The 19,471-nt window shown below is 34.2% G+C and overlaps 1 protein-coding gene across 2 annotated transcripts; it reads right to left on the bottom strand.

Moving 5' to 3' along the window:
- Positions 1-3,396: 3,396 nt before the first annotated feature.
- LOC148597102 (organic cation transporter protein-like) lies at positions 3,397-17,777 on the bottom strand. 2 transcript variants are annotated; one of them, XM_088563194.1, is made up of 10 exons: positions 17,424-17,777; positions 12,673-12,919; positions 12,281-12,384; positions 11,416-11,570; positions 10,412-10,580; positions 8,879-9,091; positions 7,990-8,216; positions 6,328-6,509; positions 5,147-5,307; positions 3,397-3,650 (listed from the first exon to the last, which is right to left on the bottom strand). In XM_088563194.1, exons 1-10 carry the CDS (start codon positions 17,564-17,566, stop codon positions 3,563-3,565), a joined length of 1,689 nt encoding a protein of 562 aa, XP_088419320.1. In that variant the 5' UTR covers positions 17,567-17,777; the 3' UTR covers positions 3,397-3,562. The 2 variants fall into 2 exon arrangements, with proteins under 2 accessions (XP_088419320.1, XP_088419319.1); XM_088563193.1 differs by lacking the exon at positions 17,424-17,777 and adding an exon at positions 14,184-14,354.
- Between the last annotated feature and the right edge of the window lie 1,694 nt (positions 17,778-19,471).

Genomic DNA, 19,471 nt, shown 5'->3' with positions numbered 1-19,471 from the left:
CTAATGTAATTGAATTTTTTTTTTTTGTAATTTTCATATTTTCAAAATAGATTACAGTGTATGTCCATGCATTCCTAAATTATATGTTCATTATTGTATGTTTCATTGTATGGAGAGGATATATGGCTTTAAGCTTGCTATCCAAGACAATTCATCTTATTGAATAAAATTTTAAAAAAAGGAACAATCTAATACGTGTATTAAAAATCTATTTGATTACTACAGGATTGAAAAACAAAATCTTAAAATATCAGATTTGTGTACATCTTAGTAAATGGTAAGGAACCGTCATTTTGTATTTCGCTGATATCAGCTTTCGTGTGGTGTTTAAGCCTACATTGGTTTGTAGATGTGGTTACATGTAATAACAGCAGCGTGACATAGTATGGTTCATTGGAAGTTTCAATTCTGAACTGAACCAAAACACCGATATCTGGTACGCCATGAAAAATAGTTTTTCAAACATATAACTTATTGACGGCAGCACTGATATCCGCCTTGTACCGACGGCTACATGTATATGTACGTGTATAATAAAATTTAGTTTTAAATTTTGTACTTTATATTAGATTGAAGAGGAAGAAAAACGTTATATGTTTTATCAGACTGTTTTTTTTTTCAAATAGTATCCATACATTTTGTTTTAAGATCCGAAAACTAAAAAATCCATACATTTTGTATCAGATATGACCACCACGAACCACGGCACGATTATCTAACAAACGTCGATATTGTTTGACCGATGCGAATATACGCGTACAAATATAAAGAAACTATTATGGCTCGACCACAAATGCATGTAAGCATATTTAGAGCACAAAGGTGAAGTTATATGTCCAAAAGAGACAGAAATGGCACATACATGTACAAAACAATAAATCTGTCACCAAACTTTACGTTGATTGATTGATTGATTGTTGGTGTTTAACGCTCGAGCAGCAATATTTCAGCTGTATTCAGGCGACAAGGATGATAGGGCCAACAAATTTTGATCGCCACAAGACAAAAGGGAGGGATGGATAAGGTCGGGCAATTTAGCCTCCTGGGGCGGATCGCAAAGGTTCCTACTCCTATCGAATACCACAGCAGGTTTCTTTATCGTGCGAGGAACTACAAGGCCAAACTTCACGTCTTCCTTATATTCATATAATTAGTTTTTGTTAAGTAGCACTCCAGCTAAGAATCATGCACAATGTGATTCATTGGTGAAAAACCTACATGTACATATTTTTATTTTTGATATTTTATTTGAATTGCCATTGTAAACAGATATTAAAATTCAGTTTTTTTGTATAACCTGTGTTCTTAGGAGATACAAATTATATAAAATGCACTGAAGATTTCAAAATTAAGGGAGATAACTCTGTAAATGGCACTCAAATACAATAGAATCTATTGGATTTTCAGTGTTGATTATCTCCTAAGAGCAGGCAGATTTGAATGAATAATTACACATTACATAGTATAGACCCATAAAACAACTTAAATACAAAAATAAAAATGTGTAGTCTTTTTTGGGGGTGTATTACATTTTTTAAGACTTTGAATGATTCTTACAAAAACAGCTACTTAATGATAAAGCACAGGTACATGTACTCGTCCACAACAACCCCCTTTTTTCGGTGATTCGATCACTTGGGTTGCAATTGACTGCTTTTTATGTTACATGCATGTTCGAAAAGACGTACTTTCATTATAGTTTCATCTCTCATCTTTATACAGCTACATCCATGTACATTGTACATGTAAAAAAAACGTTTTAAATCTTTAGTCTTGAAATAATTAACCAAGTAAATTTTAACTTTAAAATGACTTTTTCTAAGTGTTTAACATGTCTTAGAATAGTTCCACGGTACAAATCCCCCATCGATGTCAAATATGATAAACCTAGTGTTAGAATTAACATCTATCCATTCTGGAAGGCGATAGACGCTAACAGCGTGTTCAATCACGATATCTCTATAAACCTTGCTTAACCATGCCATTAGTATATAAAAGATTAAATGTGTAAATAGGTCGTATACATGTAAAATATCACGTATACTGAGGTGAGGTGTGTATTGTTTTGTTTTTCAGAACAGCATTGTACCACTTAATGGTCTAATTTAGTGACGTGACTTTCCATTTGTCACCTAGAAATTTGTGGTGTGTAACCACGACAGCTGCTTAAGGAGGTTCTCCCCTAAGGAAATTCTGAGAGTTTTTCCTCCGGAAGTTTAATTAATTAGTTCTGCCCTAGTATAATGACATTTTGACCTTGATTAATGAGTGACAGTTCTTCCATTAACTAAAGAGTAAAAATTATTCACCTAACCATGACTAAAAATTCTTTCCTTAACCAATGAGTGACAATTTTTCCTTAGACCAATGAGTAACAGTCCTTCCCTCGACCAATGAGTAATATTTCTCCCTTGACCAATGACTGTGAGGTATACCCTAAAACAGTTTTAGGTACAGTTGTACCCCATAAATATTGTTGAACAGGGATTGATCTGATTTATTCGCCAAAGTTCAAGCTCATACGATGAAGTAGGTCTATAGTACAAGTATACACAGGCAAAATTATTTCACATAATTTTCACTTGAATTTCACATGATTTTCAACTAAATTGAGCAAATAAACTAAGTGACAGAGTTCACTTGAAATTCGGGTGAATGGAGCCTTAACGTAAAATTCACACGAAATGTTCACATGGAATTCGTGTTTAGTGAATTTTACATGAAAACCATGTTAATTTCATGTGAATTTCACATGAATTTCATGTGAAGCTCGATTAACATGAATTTCACGTGACAAATATTTGCCTGTGTATGGTATGCAGATGAGATCAATTCTAACCTCCCTAGGGAACTGTCTGAAGGGCCGGCTCTAGGACAGTTCTAAAATTGCCATAGATCAGTTCTGGAGCCAACTCTTCTGACAATTCTGCTAATAGAACCGGATCTACGAGAATTATTCTGCTACTAGAGCCAACTCTTCTGACAGATCTAGCAGAGCCGGCCCTACAAGAAGAGTTCTAGTAGTAGAGCCAGCTCTACGACAAAAGTTCCACTAGTAGAGCTGGCTCTGCTAGAACTGTAAGAAGAACTGGCTATAGAACTGTCCCAGAACTGTTTTAAATCTGTCATAGAACTGTTCTTCTGACAGTTCTGGGACAGTTTTGTGAGAGGTTAGAACTGATCTCATCTGCAACCAACAAAACGAATTATTTTACTGAATTTCATAAATAGTTGTTTCTTACAGAAATACAAATGTTTATGTGAAACAAGCTCTCAACTTCAGTAAGTACATACCCGTATCATAAAGTTATCCAAGCACCACCTTATATGAGAGTGCATGTATATGCTACAGTGATTGCAATTTTCTTACCGATTATTCAATATTTCGAAAGATAATTTTTGAATCATTAATTTATTTTGACTTAGGACACATTTAATACAAATACATATACACATAGCTACTTGTATTTTTTTTAATCAGCCTTGAAACCATAAATTCTACAATGAAACCCGCTTTCGATTCGTAACCAGAACGGACGGTTGGACGTAGTACGGATGTTTTTCAATCTGTTTCGTTTATTTGTTTGGTTTTGACACTATTGCTTAGATCTTTGTTATCCATTATCACTTGTTGGGGGTGTTTGGTTACTCTGAAATTATAAAATATGAAAAAAATTACAACCTGTCCGCTTTAAGCTTTAGTTTACGCAGGAAAATGTGCCACACATGAGAATCATATGGTTTGCATCACGTGATTATCATATAAACGAGCACCATATGATAATCATATGTTTCGGTATACATATGATTATCGCATGATTATCATATGATAATCATGTTTTTCATAAACATATGATTGTCATATGTTTTAAACCAAAATTACCACATGAGAATCTTATGATAATCATATGACTATCATATGTTCAATATCATATGATTGTCATATGATTACCATATGATTATCATATGAATCAAGCACCATATGATTATCATATATGGCACATTTGGCTGTGTATAATGTCTACTCATTATATTATTAACATATCCTTTAGATGAAGGTAAAACAAGAGTAAAATGTAAAAAGTACAGTGCAGTGTTTTTGGACTTTTTCTGACTTGAGGGTCATCACGACCCTTTGGTGTGTATTTTGAGGGTCAGATGAGATTTTGAAAGGTCATATTTTTTAAACCTTGAGAACCTGAACCAAGTCAGTAGATTAAAATGTAGTGTAACACATGTTAGTAAAGGCCATATTTTAAAACGATCTGCACATCATAATTGCGCAGCCCTATTACTTACCGTTAAATGTAAGGTAAAAGTCCGAGAGTTGTTCTATATTTAGAAAATCGATACTCAAACAAATCTACTTTCTCTTTGAATTGTCGGAATTCGGACTTTGTTCAGCGATAGCGTTGGGGAGGGGGGGGGGGGTCAGTGTGACCCTCTAGGCAAGTTTTTGGGAGTCAGATCACATTTTTATGCGTAATTACGCAAAGATGTGCGTTAACGGAAACACTGCAGTGTACACATAAGACAAGACTTCTAAGCTTAAACACCACATTTTCAACCAATGAGGTTTAAGAATGCATGCTAAAAATAGTCCTTCATAAATTTTTTTGCTCTTATATTATATCACTGTGCACCAAGTGCGCATCAAATCTGAAACAAAATGAACTTGATTTAGGCAGAGAATCTTAAATTAACTACATTCTTTTTATTCCTACATAAAATTGCTGTCTCTGTATCTTTCTGAATTTAAATTGTTTTATGGCTTCAGTACAATGGCCTCGAGAAAAATATCCGTTCTATCATCAACTCCTTCACTTATATGAGTCAGTGTTGCATAGCAAGGTATCAAACCTCATATAATATTGTCAGAGCTATCAGTGTATACAAACAGCATATGTAAGTCTTCTTCGGGTTAAACTTAAGGTAGAAGCTCCATAACATATTTAACGTATTGAAGTTACACTGTAGCATTGGAGCTTATGGAAAGAACTTCAATGTTTGTAGACTTCAAAGTGGAAAAAAGGTACAAAATATTAATGTATGAAAAGGCATTAAGGAAAAATCCGGAAGTAACATGTACAATATTTGATGAAATTGATCCTTACCCCCCATAAAAATTAAATGGGTGCTTGCTTACTTGTTCTGTTTTCCATAGTTTTTCCCGTCTTCAATAGATTCCGGTAGATGGCAGTTAAGTGTTTCCGGTAGGATAATTGTAAGGAGGGCAGCAAGAAGACAAGCACCACCAAAAATTACCAATGGCACTGCTGTTCCTGTTTTCCCGCCAATAATATCTGCCTATAAATGATATCAGAAACCATTATTTTCGTACCATGCGTAAGACTATACTTAGATTGTTATTGGTACAATGTATAATTTAATTTCAGAAATACCGCTCTTCTTAATTGCATGGATAAGAAATTTTATCTATCATCTAGTGGACAAAATACTGTTATGTGACTTTGACGTCATCAACTTTTTATTTGATACTAGAATCAGATATTATAAGGAATGGCTGATAGATATATATATATTTTTTTCTGTCTATTAGAAATATCAGCCTGTACATGGGGTGTGCCTTTTGATTGAGGTTAACTCTTCATAGACAAAACAAGTATATAAAGGTAATTGAATTTCATTAATTATCCCTTTTCATAACCTAAAAATAGAATCTCTGTCGAATATATTTGGATGTCCAACTTTTAATATGATTTCAAGTGAATTCTTGCTTGTTTAGTTTCCATTTGCAGTTAGGGGACGGCCATTTTAGTCTAAAGTGGGGCGGGGCCTTGTAGATTTTGAAAATAAATATTCTGGCCTCAATCCAGATACTTTCTATTCTAAATAAATAATCTTCCCCCGATATAGTGGAAAATAAATCTTCTGACTCGCAAAATTTCAAAATCAATATTCTGACCCTACAAAATTGTCACCCCACTCCCTCTTCAGAATCAAATGATCGTCTCCCTATCACTGAGAACTAGGATTTCGGAATTTTCGTAGGGGAAGTGGGCCTGGCTGTGTTTTTCTTAAACGGAATTTTTTTTTACAATAAATGAACATGAGCTGTAGACAGTGAAGAAAACAAGATCGGAAACAGGAACTCACAATGCCGGCTATAAATGGCGACATCATTCCACCAACTTGAGCATTAAGGACAATACTTAAAAAAAACAGGCAGTAACTTTAAAGCGGAAACGGCAACTCACAGTGTCGGTGATGGGAAATTGGGTTTTGAAAAGATAAAAACGGAAAGGTTTTTTTACAATAATTGAGCTGTAGACCGTAGAGAATACAAGACCGGAAACGGAAACTCACAGTGTCGGCTATAAATGGCGATATCATTCCACCAACTCGAGCCCAAGCAGAACTCGACCCCATACCGGCATTCCGAATGGCTGTTGGAAATATTTCTGCTGACAGGACGTAAATTGTGGCAAATGCTGCGGTTGAAAACAACTTTCCTATCATAGCCAAAGCCGTGGTTATCGGTTGTAACTCTTTAATATATAATGATACAATGATATGTGTACATTTTTTTTCTTCAATGTAATATGGCCAAAAACAAGACACTAATCCCCTCCAAATACTTCTAATCATGCATGACTTAAAATATACTTAATATAAAAGAGTGTGAAAAAGTGTAATAAAGACAATTCCATTTATTTTTTTTATTTATTTATTTTTTTTAATATACAAATTTTTATCAAGTTGCATTACGATAATTTTGAAAACAGTGTTTTCTTTTCCTCTTATTCAGATATTTGAGCATCTAGGGTTGAATATAATTATGTATTGGCTAAGGTACTGTAAAATATAGTTAGAGGGAATAGAAATCGTCGTCCGTTAAATCATATATCTGTTTTAGGGAGCAATCAAATCGGACGGGATCGCATTTTTTATCCTGCATTTTTTCTTCAAAAATAGTTCTAGTCTTTTTTTTTTCGCCGCAAGCGTTTAAACCTTATCAAACAAATTAAGTGTAAGTAATTGTAAGAATCGGGCAAAATGGGAAAAATCAAAAACATGTATCTCAAAACCTCACCGATCTGACAATATAATTTCACTCAAAGATGCTTTCTCTATTTGAAATGATCATTTACCTGATCTCTTCGTCACTGGCTTTGCTCAGAAATTTTCCAACAGAATGTTCGAAAAATGAGGGTTTTGACAAAGTTATCTGTCCTTTAAATGTTCATTTACAGTGCATTTCAATGAAATTATATCTCAATACAGCAACATGATATGGAAAATCTTGTTTTCCCTTGATTCTGATCGTGTAAATAGTCCAATTACACTATCAAAATGATGGTTTTTTTCATACCATGAATCGCCCACTGCCTGATTCTTACAAAGACTGACACTAAAAACAAATAAATGATAGACCAGGAAGAGCCTCTGCCCTTTACTTTTTTCTTACGTATATAAACTCTCCCGCGTTATTATTTTTAGGAAATAAAGATACTTCTGCTTTTATTTGGTTTTTTGTTTTGTTTTGTTTTGTTTTGTTTTTGTTTTTTTTTTTTTAATATTCGTCTTAGCCTCCAACCAAAACTCTAATAGTTGTTCTTGCTTTCTAGGGTTATGTGTAAACCATAAATATGGTTACTGTAGGTATATTTGTATAAAAAACACAATTAGAGTTTATTATAGTTTTTTAATTCAGCGAGTTGTAAGACAATGAAAAGGGACAGACTTAACCAAGTAAAATGAAATGACATTTGAATTGTACGTATACTATAAATTAAATCGTGCATAATTAGATGTACATGTATACATGTAAAACATTCGATTATAGTACGTTTGTTGAGTTTGCATGCGTTAAACTTTGCTATATGCGTTTTGCGTTCGTCCAGTTATGGTGCGTGCGGGATGTATAATATCTTATAAATATGAAATATCAAATGAGGTTCAATATGCATATGTCAGATTTTGATTTGGGTCGTTCCTGACAAGAAATTCTACCCAAAATATACTTACCGTCTCCGCCATAATTGACAGTAAATATTGTGCTAAGACAGGACAGTCCACCAATAGACATATATATCATGTGACTTTTCTTCCGCCCGATTCGATCGATCATAAACAGTGGTAACAGGTGCCCCGGAAACTCCATCAAAACACTTAACAGGAAGTTGATATAGTAATCCCCGTACAACATTCCGGTGTTCAAAGATAATCCGTAGAATACCATACTAGCAACCAGCCTGCACAATAAAGATGAAAATAATACAAGTACTATCTAAAAAAAAAGATAGCCGACGCAGAAAAATGTTGTTCTCTTAACTTCTAAGTTTCTACATTTCTTTCAAGAAAATAACACATGGCACGCAATTTCAAATTTTCGGTACCGTTTTTTCGAACGCCACTAAGTTAGCAGTATATGGCCAATCGGGAAACAGAATTGTGATCAGGTGACTTGCGTTTCCATAGTTTTTAGTGAGTATCGAAAGTCCATAGTTCATCCGGACAAAGTGCTTGTGTATATTTACTTATTTGTTCGGAGGTTGGTATGTTTTTTTTGCACGTGAACTGCCATATCAAAATCAAAGACACGCAGAGTTCACGTGCATTTTTTTTTTATTTTGCACCTTATTTAATTTTAGACCTGAAAATAAGCAGCTTCGACTTCAAATTTAGAACTTTCAAACCAACACAATTATTAATGTGTGGCAACGTTGGAATTCTTCAAGTATTTATACTAACAAGGCCAACAACTCAACGATAAAGACTTTGCTACAAGTACATACAGCGAATACTAGTTATACGAGTGTAGGAAGCACCGTTATCATAGAAACCGTGAAATGAGAGTAGCAACAAAGTAAAAGTGGTCGTTTTTCTTACTTGATAAAAATGGCTGAATACAAACCAGTTATAGAAAATAACTACTGTCCTTATCCCCAGAGTCCTATTAGAAAACAAAAGCCAGACTTTTCCTGCCTCTTTTGTTTCCGGTGATAAATAATCAACCATTTTTTCGGAGAATTCCTTGTTATTTACAGATGCAGCTTTCTTAAGCAATTGTTTAGCCTCCTCCAGCCTGCCTTTGCCACACAACCATCTCGGTGATTCAGGAAGAAACCTTTAAATACACACTTTAATAAAAGAAAATGATCACGGTAAATCCTTATCCTACGATTCTAAGATAGATTCCCCCTTTTTTAACATATGAACAATTTAGTTCTAGTCTGAGTTTTACAACATGTAATTTCATAAACAAGAAACAACACACTGTGCTCTATACATGTATATGACAGCTACACCTGTAAATTTGGTACGTTTCTAGTTATTTAAAAGCGAAAGCATTCACAATGTTAAGTTTAAATGTACCTCTCCGTCTAAGAATCAGGCAAAATATGTATAAGGTGTGGCACTTGATGGAAAAATACGCAGAGATTTTATTACCTGGACCAAGTATTTATACCTGATAACACCCAAAAACAACCATCAAAGTGTTTGTAAAATTTGCCTTTTTAAGATATTGATAGGTCAAATTTAGTTGAAATGCACAATGCAAAAAAAGGCGGCAAAATTTTCCTGCACCTTTTCCTTATACATGTATAAAATGTCAAAACATATTTACGTAACAGGTGCTTCAGAATAAATTTGAATAGCTTTTCAGTTGTTTTCTAGATGTATTGAATATATTAGAGGCAAAAAAGACCAAATTAAGAATAGTGATGTGCCACCCATTGCCTGATTCTTACACAGAATGGTACAAAACAATGTACCTATAAACTTATGCGACGAGTTATTTCCAGTTGCTCAATAAAGGTGACTACGCATCATACAGTTGGTCTGTTCTACTAAGGTGCCTACAGATAACCCTACGATTCCCCTGCTATATCAAGGTGCCTGTACAGTCGTAAGCCACCCATTTACATGTATCATTCAGTGCTATAATTTCACTCGGAATGAACGGGAGTAAGTTATCTCATAATCATTTAGCTTCGCGTGAAGCATGTAAGATCTCAATTAAAAACATGTGCCAGGAGAAACTTTCGTGTATACTTGGAACTTTCAGTTATTTTCGTAAGCTCCGAACATCGTCATATGGTCGGAACTCACTCTTATTTAACTGAAGGCCTGTCAATGTGTGGAGCTTGTTTTTCCATTATTTGTGTATTTGTGCATTTTTGTGTTATGAATATGATTTTTTTGCTACTTATTTTTGTTACAGTTGGACGGATGTGAGTGCTTCGATTCGTACACACGTTTGAGTATCTTTACCTTAGTAAAAATGTAATTCATGTGAACCCGACTTAACGGCACCAACTTCTAAAGATTTCGTGGTTACGTCGCATATGCCTTCCGAAATATCAGGGATTTATATTTAAGATATATACATGTACAAAAATGTTTTACAAAGTAATACTAGTAGTTCCTCATCCAATTTTCTTACCACCAAATAATTAGATAGAACCCAACAGGTACGGCCTGAATAATAATAATCCAGTTCCACGTTCGTAGGTAATATGATTCCAGTATATACAACATACTTCCAATTGGTCCTAACAGGGCTATCACTAAACCTACAAATGTCCTCCTGGATGGGCCAACCCACTCCATACCTAAAACGGAATACCTGTTGATAGCGAATGCATACATGGACATCAACGAACTAACAAATGTGCGTAAACATTTTTGCGTACTGCCATGTAAAAGCAGAGCCTGAGTTGAATAAGTATCTGTTTGGTATTGCTAATACAATGAACAAAAGGACCGGGTCCGGATTCATAAAAAATATCAAATTGTTTTTTTTTTACTATTACCGTTCTACATTTGTATACCTGTACAATGTACTCTTACCATGCTTACACTAACAGTTCAAGCTCAGTATTTTGTACCTAATCGACTTTAAAGGCGCAATTTTGCTGTTTTTATTTATTTTTTATTTTATTTTATTTATTTATTTATTTTTTTTTTTTTTGGTTTGGTAAAAAAATGTTGTTTCTTCATAAGAATAAATAACAAAAAGTTGGCGAATATTATCCCCGTGCAGGAGATCACACATACATGATCAATAACCCTTACCTATAACCTGGCAGCCCGGGTATTAATTTCGTTCCACAAGTTTCTCTCAAATATTACCCCGGGTCACCAGTTACGTCTTCTGTCTTTTGATTGGCTGAGAGGATATGACGTTATTTTATTTATTTTATACGTTCTAATTTTCAAATTTAAAAAGCAACGTTTAAATATTTCTTTCAAATTACTTCGATTACTTTTCGATACAATTGCACAATAAATAAGTATTTTAGATAAATTCATCTTGGTTTTTACTTTATTTCATAAGCGGCAATTTACTCATATATTGTGCATATCCATCACTGGTGACGGGAGTCTATATTTTCAGCGATCCTAGGATCGCTTATGATATTGATCAGGGAACCAGATTACCCTTACCTATAACATAAACTGTCATAAACATTCCAACGACGCAGACACCGGTACAGAATCTCAGAACGACAAACATGGTATAGTTCACAGACCAAGCTAAAGACAGAGCTGATGTAAACATACATATAACGCCTAGTAACAAAGCCCTTTTACGACCAAATCTGAAACAGACAGCTATATAACATCATACATCGTAATTATCAACTGAAATTATATACTTATAAAATGGTTTTTTACAACTGATAGATCTCGAACTAATTACTTTCGTACATGCATATATCCTAGCCCGCGCTACGACAGAAATCTAACGTGTGCCGATTAGGGCGGAGCGGTATTAAAACGAATAGTATCTTCTACTTTTAACACAACGGAGATGTTTTCTTTGAGATTCATTAATTTTCTCGATTTTTATAGAAAAAGAAATTACTTTTTAGATTCGGAGGGGGTGAAAGAGTAATCAAGGGAACCAAGGACATACCGCTAATCAAAAGAATGTAACCAAGGGACAAGGACCAGACATGGAAAACAGACATACATAACAAAGAACATAGAGTAACTAAAATCATATATACAAAGTAACAAAAGCAACTGAGCAACTCGAACAAGGTGCACCGGTTGCGTAAGGTGACAATTTTTCTCTTAAATATCTTGACTTAACGAACTGAAATAAAACAAAAAGATATTTCTGATATCACTTTCGAATAAATACATTTAATACATGTAGACAATGTATTTCATTTATTCTCTGTGCCAACTCCGACCCCCCCCCCCCCAAAAAAAAAAAAAATCAACACATATTCTTCAAGTATTTTTTGCGTGTCGCGATACATGTATAAACTTCAACCTGATCTACATAACAGTGAATACTTACGTATCAGAAATAACACCGAACATAAAAGAACCAGTCAAAACACCACCAAAAAATATTGTTTTAGACAGCGAAACTTTGTATTTGTTATCACAAACAAGATTCTCCTGTAAAAAAAACGCACAAGAAAAATAGGGTCAAAGGTCAAGGTACAAAAATAATGTATAAAAGCATCGGACTATGTCAACTCCGTGTAATTACAAAGCTTATTTATCTCACTGAAGTATAAATCTATTGAAACCATCATACACTCGAAAAAATTATGCAGTTCGTATACATCAGGAATATATTTGGCTATTGCTAAAACATGAATATTGATTCATTCGCAGCCGCATTTCATTCTGTACTTTATCTTAATGTTTTTTTTTTTAAGTAAAACTTGTAATTTATTTTACTTTCATCACGAAAGTATAGTCGAAGAACTTTCTACTGTAGACCCATGAGGTACATTTTGTGATACTGGCGTTGATTGGATGACTGTTGTTATCAAACATTGTCTTTGATTGGTCAATCTGGTACACGTGACATTTGTCGTAATTATTTGTATTGTGCTCAGAGAAGGGGATATATTCAGCTATCAACAGTTGATGAGTAGTACTTTGGACTTCGTAAGTGTCATTTTTATACCCAGGTATACGACACCTGAAAAGATAAACACATTAATCAACTTACGTCATGTACATGTATCTTCAACAAAAATAGTTACAATCACGGCGTTTTTCTGTAACATTTGATGACAATGAAGTCGCAGATCTGTTCAAGTTATTATATGATGATACGTTTTTGTGGCCTGTTGTTATGAAAATGTTTTGTTTTGTAAGAAAGATACTCTGGAGAATGATTCTCAATCCGTAGAGGATGATTTTGAGCGCAAATCGTAGAAATCACAAAGAATCCGTAAATGTACGCACGGTCATGTATTCATTGGTCGTTAACATATATATGTATATATAGATCAATGTTCTATGATTTTTTTGTTCAAATTCCAACTTTACAGCAGTGTAGGTTACGTAGGAGATATAAGTATTCGAATCATACAAGTCATTGCACCTGTGCAATTGGGTACTTAAAATGGCCTTAACGTATACTATTAATGCCGTCTTTTACCATTACAAGGTAAAGAATCTTATAAACCTTTAGTAATTTGTTTTATTACCTAATTATATCGTCTGAATATAGCTGAAATATTGCTGCTCGGAAATTAATCCCCAACAAACAAACAAATTACCTAATTATAAGGTTTTATCTTGTTTATTGAATATACACATACTTTTCTCTATTTTCAAAATTTATTCAGGACAGGGCGATCTATTGCACTGTCGATGTACTATTGCACGGCGCAATAATCTCCATGAGGAGTCTATTGCACTGACCCCATAATGACCTTTATCTAAGCCTTTTGACTGGTTGAACGTTTTTAAGCGCTTCATTGAATTGGAATTTACAAAAAAAAACTCGTGTGTGAAAACGTAGATGTGACTCTCGTCTGCCAATTAACCCATTTAATAACTGTATACTATCCGAGCCGAAATAGCAGTATGGATGGTTCAGACACTGCAATTGAACCACATGAACGAAAGATGTTAAAAAGTAATCAAGGGAACGAAGATTCTACCGGAAATCAAAAGAATGTAATCCAAGTACAAAGACCAGACAGGTAAAACAGAACACTCAACAAAGAACATAAAATGACCCCCCCCACCAAAAAAAATCAAAAAAAAAAAAAAAAATGGGAACATGGACAAGTGTACCGGTAGGGTAAGCGTCCTATGCTTTTCTAGAAGCACCCGCCGAGCTGTTCATAAAAATTAAATCTGGGGTAGACGAAAGCGGGAAGAGGAAAACTACTGTATGGTACGTTGAACAAATCGGTTCTCATGGTGCAGATGGATACAGAACTGCTTACCTGTGTTCAGGTGTTGCATGTATGAAAACAGACAGTCGCATGAATGCTGCAGACATGAAATATGCCAACATTAGTAAGAGGAAATTACGTTTCTGGAATAACCCAAACTCTCCAATGGAAACCAAAACATCATCAAACCTCATTTCGAAATAAAATACACTGACAAAAGTACACATGCACGCAAGTACTTGTATGCGATACTATCTGAAAACTGCTCCTTAAAACACCTTTATGACACGGATGCACATCATTTACAAGAAGTCATTTCAAGTCATTCAAAACAAAGATACTGAAGAATGTTTACACTTATCAGTCGTATGAAATAGTATCATTGCTTTGACATATTAGTTACATGGACTATATGTTTCTTGTAATTAGCGTATACTTTTTTCATCTTACAGTATTATGATAAATTCTTACTCATGCAAAACATGGCGATGTGGCTGCTCCAATGCGAAGCGCATGAACAATTTTAGTGATCTTGGGAAATTATTCAAACTCTTCCATTCTGGAAACCCTCTTGTCTAATATGAAAATAGGAGATGTGGTATGATTGCCGATGAGACAGTCATCCACTAAAAACCAATCAGCGAATAATTATTAATAAAATTCTACAGGTCACCACTCGGTCTTCAATGATGGCCAAAAACTATAACATGTAGCAAACTGTAAAAGGCCCCAAAATGAATTAAGTGATATGTTATTTTACCATGGCTACAGATTTTCATGACAAAATAGAAAATAATATCTATATTTTTCTTTATTGATCTCCATAATGGAAGGTTTTGAAAAAATATATACTTTTTGCAGAAAAAAAAATGTTTGATACGCTTGTTTAAAATGTCTCAATTTAGCTTTATTTCGTCAAATTGCCATAAAGTTACCTACCTATATAGTAGAATGTAATCATACAAACAAAGACACCTAACATTGCGATGTGCAAAAGTTGTTTTCATTCATTTCAATAGCATGAATGAACATCAAGTTCATATTTAATAAAAATATTAAACCCTATGTTGAAGAAAAGTTATATAAAATTCCGTAAAAATCACTTAAGCTTACACACATGTATTCTCGGTAGCACGTGCCACCTGCGCCATCATGTATGAAACCAAACAATAACAATTGTCATTGAACAGTGTGACCTTACCATTCAAACAACTATTGCCATAACTAACATCGGTCCACTTAATTCGCCCTATCCTTTATCATAAAAAAATGCAAAGCAAAGTTTACTAGCGACTATTCCAATTGTCATAGCTAGCGTAAGGTGTATATCAAAATATGGACAAATATGGCGGGTCTAAGGTTACCTTAATAGGCCACGAAAATTGGTGTCAAAAATACTGTTATTGTCCTATTAGAATCGAAATAAATCACGGAAACTCCATTTTATAATTGTTTTACTACTGGCTGACCATTTAGCGAGGGGCAAAATATCGGCATAAATGGTCATCCCATTGTAAAACAATGATAAAATGGAGTTTCTGTGATTTATTTCATAAAAAGTTTTTTCTTGGAGGCCCTCATTCAGTGAAATTTACATTGCAAATGGCGGCATTCAACAAACAACGTGACATTGTTGTCAGTTTCAATATTCAAAGAATTAACTGACAACTAATAACTGTATTCTTTCAAAAATTGTTGTTTCGAATATACAATATTAATGCTGGAAAAGAATAGAATAAAGCAGAAAATACCGTTTTAAGCCACTAAACGGCTTTATCTTTTGTCGAAGCGGTGGTAGACATGTTGTTTACGATATGTACATGGGATTAACATTGTTATAACAACTGTAATATCTGAGGTCAAAAAAGGTGAACTTTTCATGGAAAATCTGTCTGCTCTTAGAATATAATTCACATTGAAAATCCAATGGTTTCTACTGTATTTTGGTGTCATTTACAGAGTTATCTGCCTTTATGTTAAATTCTACAGTCCATTATATATAATTTATACATTGTATCTCCTATGAACAGGGGTTATATGACGGTTATATGTTTTGTATAACGTTATGTACAAAATATCAAAAATAAAAATACGTAGGCTTTCCAACCATGAATCACATTTTGCATGATTCTTCGCAGGAGTGCTACTCAAGAATAATGAAACTTAGGGTGTTTCCAGACAATTTACCTTAAACTACGAAACTCCAAGTATTACTTTTTTGTATTGTTTTATAACTGTACATGTACGTGTTCTTGTACATTTTCAAATATTATGGTTATACATTTTATACATAATATTTATATTGTATTACGTATTACATGTAATTCTAACACATACATGTATTTATCTTTACTTGTAACTTTCATGTGTTCATTGTAGTAAATAATTTGTAGTAAATGTTGAAAACTGAAACCCGTGGTGGTCCCTGGTTGGAAAATGATTAAAGGATAAATAATTAGCACTCCAGCTAAGAATCATGCAAAATGTGATTCATGGGTAAAAAGCCTACATATTTTTATTTTTGATATTTTGTTTGAAATGACATAGTAAACAGAAATTAACATGTGCTCTTAGGAGATAAAAATTATATAGCATGCACTGTAGATTTCAAAATTAAGGGAGATAACTCTGTAAATGACGCTCAAATACAATAGAATCTATTGGATTTTAAATATTGATTATCTCCTAAGAGCAGGCAGATTTGAATGAATAATTACACATTTCATAATATAGACCCATAAGACAACTTAATTACAAAAATATGTAGCCTTTTTTAGGGTGCATCACATATTCCAGATTTTGCATGATTCTTACAAAGACAGATAATTAATTGGTAAGAGAGTGAATATAGCAGTTAAATTATGATCAATAGTCACGATATCAACGCAAGTTTAAATTTTTTGATCGACCGATTAAAATGCGATCAATAGTCGCGAAATCAACACAAGTTTAAATTTTTTGATCGACCGATTGAAGTATTCTTCATGTAATATTTCCAGGATTTAATTTTCAGAGGGAACTATCGATTTTTTTTTACCCAGGGAACATTGATTTTCGATAGGTCACTGCTACATGTACATGTATCTATATGATAACGATATTATATTTTATTCTATAACGTTGCGTAAATGCATTTTATTTTTTGTTCAAAAGTAGCTCCTTTTTTTTGCAAATTTGAAAAGCTGACTGCAGTATTCTGGGTACAATTAGTTTTCCATGTAGTGATAGAAGGTTATATGTCGTTATTTAAATGAGTGGGCCCCACACTGTCACCCCTTACAAATTTCGTACCTGTGATCTGGAATTCCGTTAATAAATACGGATAGTCCCATAAATGGTCCTGTCATTATCCAGCCGATCATTAGCAAAACATAATTTTTCTTCTGATATATTCCAAACTCTCCGATCTGAGTAAGAATTTCGTCAAATTTCATGGTTTCACTAGAAAGAATCGAGGGGTAGCGGGTTTCAGCTATAATAATCTGGTATTGGTTCAACTTTCTGATACAAATGAAACTAAGTTGAGTGTTTATACAAATATATCACTGCTAATTACTCAAAGACTCTTCGGTCATTGCAGCAAACATCCACTAATTTAATGCTTTGTTTATAGTCCTATCTCAACTTTTAAATACATGTTATTGTAAAATTTGAGAGGTCACTAGGGTCGAATGCTCATGTTTACATGTATACACTTGTTGTAGTGATTCTAGACCAAAGCCTCAAGATAATGTTTGTATTAGCTTATACTTGCATAGATGCTTAGATATTAAAATATTCGTTCGTTACTACGCTGTCAAGTTCAGGGACTATTTACTGTAATGTACTTGTACAATTACTTTGCCTTTAGTTTAACCCTTCTGGATCAGGACTATAGATAGTACAAGGCGAGAAATATTTGGCACTGGTGTTGTTATTTACCTTTCTCCTGAAAAAAAAAACAAGAACATGTACATATAAGATCAGTTCTAACCACTCAGGAGAAATTTCAGAAAAGCCGGCTCCAGGACAGTTCTAACAGTGTCATAAAACAGTTCTAGAGCCAGCTCTTCTGACAGTTCTGCTAATAGAGCCAGCTCCTTCTGACAGTTCTGCTACTAGAGCCAGCTCCTCTGACAGTTCTGCTACTAGAGCCAGCTCTTCTGACAGTTCTAGCAGTGCCGACTCTACGAGAACAGTTCTACTACTAGAGCCGGCTCTTCTGACAGTTCTAGCAGTGCCGACTCTACGAGAACAGTTCTACTACTAGAGCCAGGTCTTCTGACAGTTCTAGCAGTGCCGACTCTACGAGAACAGTTCTACTACTAGAGCCGGCTCTTCTGACAGTTCTAGCAGTGCCGACTCTACGAGAACAGTTCTACTACTAGAGCCGGCTCTTCTGACAGTTCTAGCAGTGCCGACTCTACGAGAACAGTTCTACTAGTATAGCCGGCTCTACTTCTAGAACTGTTAGAAGAGCTGAATCTAGAACGGTTCTTAATCTGTCATAAAACTGTTCTTCTGACATTTCTAGGACAGTTTTGAGAGAGGTAAGAACTGATATCATCTGTATTTATAACATTGTCATCATGAGGATGACCAGGCTGTTTTGTATGATTTCTACTGAAATGCATGTGTATCATTATTTAACCAATGTCGTAAAAGCATAATATATTAAACTAACTTTATTTCTTAGCCCTAATAAGCGAAGTATGAATTCTGTTCAATTTCGTAATTGTGTTTATCATTCGTAATATGAGAAAGGTGAAACCTTAAACGCTCCCGAAGAAACATATGAATTCAAACAACTAAGTTCTTTCATAATTTTCGTCAGCCCTGTCATGGATTATCAACTTTCAATTTTTTTAAATGTGTCTTGATATATGGTTTATATTGTCTTTATTCATTGTCCCATTGTCATGGTCTGAAATATGTAAGGGCCGAAATGTGCAGCTTTGGTAAGGAACTGTGGGTTTTCATGGTCCGAAATGACCTTGAGTCGAATTGTCCGGTATTGATTTCGTCATTTTCGTAAACATACTGGTGCCATGTTTTGACCATCCCTATTTTAGAAAAAAAAGGTCAGATTCGATTTGTATTTAATCATCGAAGCTAGTTTATGTTTCATATATTGGCGTAGTTCTGGATCGCATTAATCAATTATGCGAAAATGAAGCTGGCATTATACCGCTTTTAAGCTCCTGATTTTACATGGCTTGCGCAAACCGGATATCGACGCTTTTTCAGCCCATAAATATGCATGACCCAGTTGACAACTTAGCAATTTACCCAGTAGAATATGATGAAGGTTAAACATTCTAACGCTCCCAAAGAAACATCAATCAAAAACAACTTGACAA

Source organism: Perna viridis, chromosome 15 (genome assembly GCF_037379345.1).
Source record: "Perna viridis isolate PV_CMFRI_1.1 ecotype Kerala chromosome 15, ASM3737934v1, whole genome shotgun sequence".
In the NCBI taxonomy this organism is placed as follows: Eukaryota; Metazoa; Mollusca; class Bivalvia; order Mytilida; family Mytilidae; genus Perna; species Perna viridis.
This window is presented reverse-complemented; position numbering and strand designations above follow the sequence as displayed.

Excerpts from the sequence above, each read along its gene's own strand:
- LOC148597102 (XM_088563194.1), bottom strand. The coding sequence starts at position 17,566 with ATGAAATTTGACGAAATTCTTACTCAGATCGGAGAGTTTGGAATATAT. Across the intron at positions 12,920-17,423 it reads AACGGAATTCCAGATCACAG|GTGTCGTATACCTGGGTATA; the intron begins GTACGAAATTTG and ends TTATCTTTTCAG. Across the intron at positions 11,571-12,280 it reads TTCGGTGTTATTTCTGATAC|ATTTGGTCGTAAAAGGGCTT; the intron begins GTAAGTATTCAC and ends TGTCTGTTTCAG.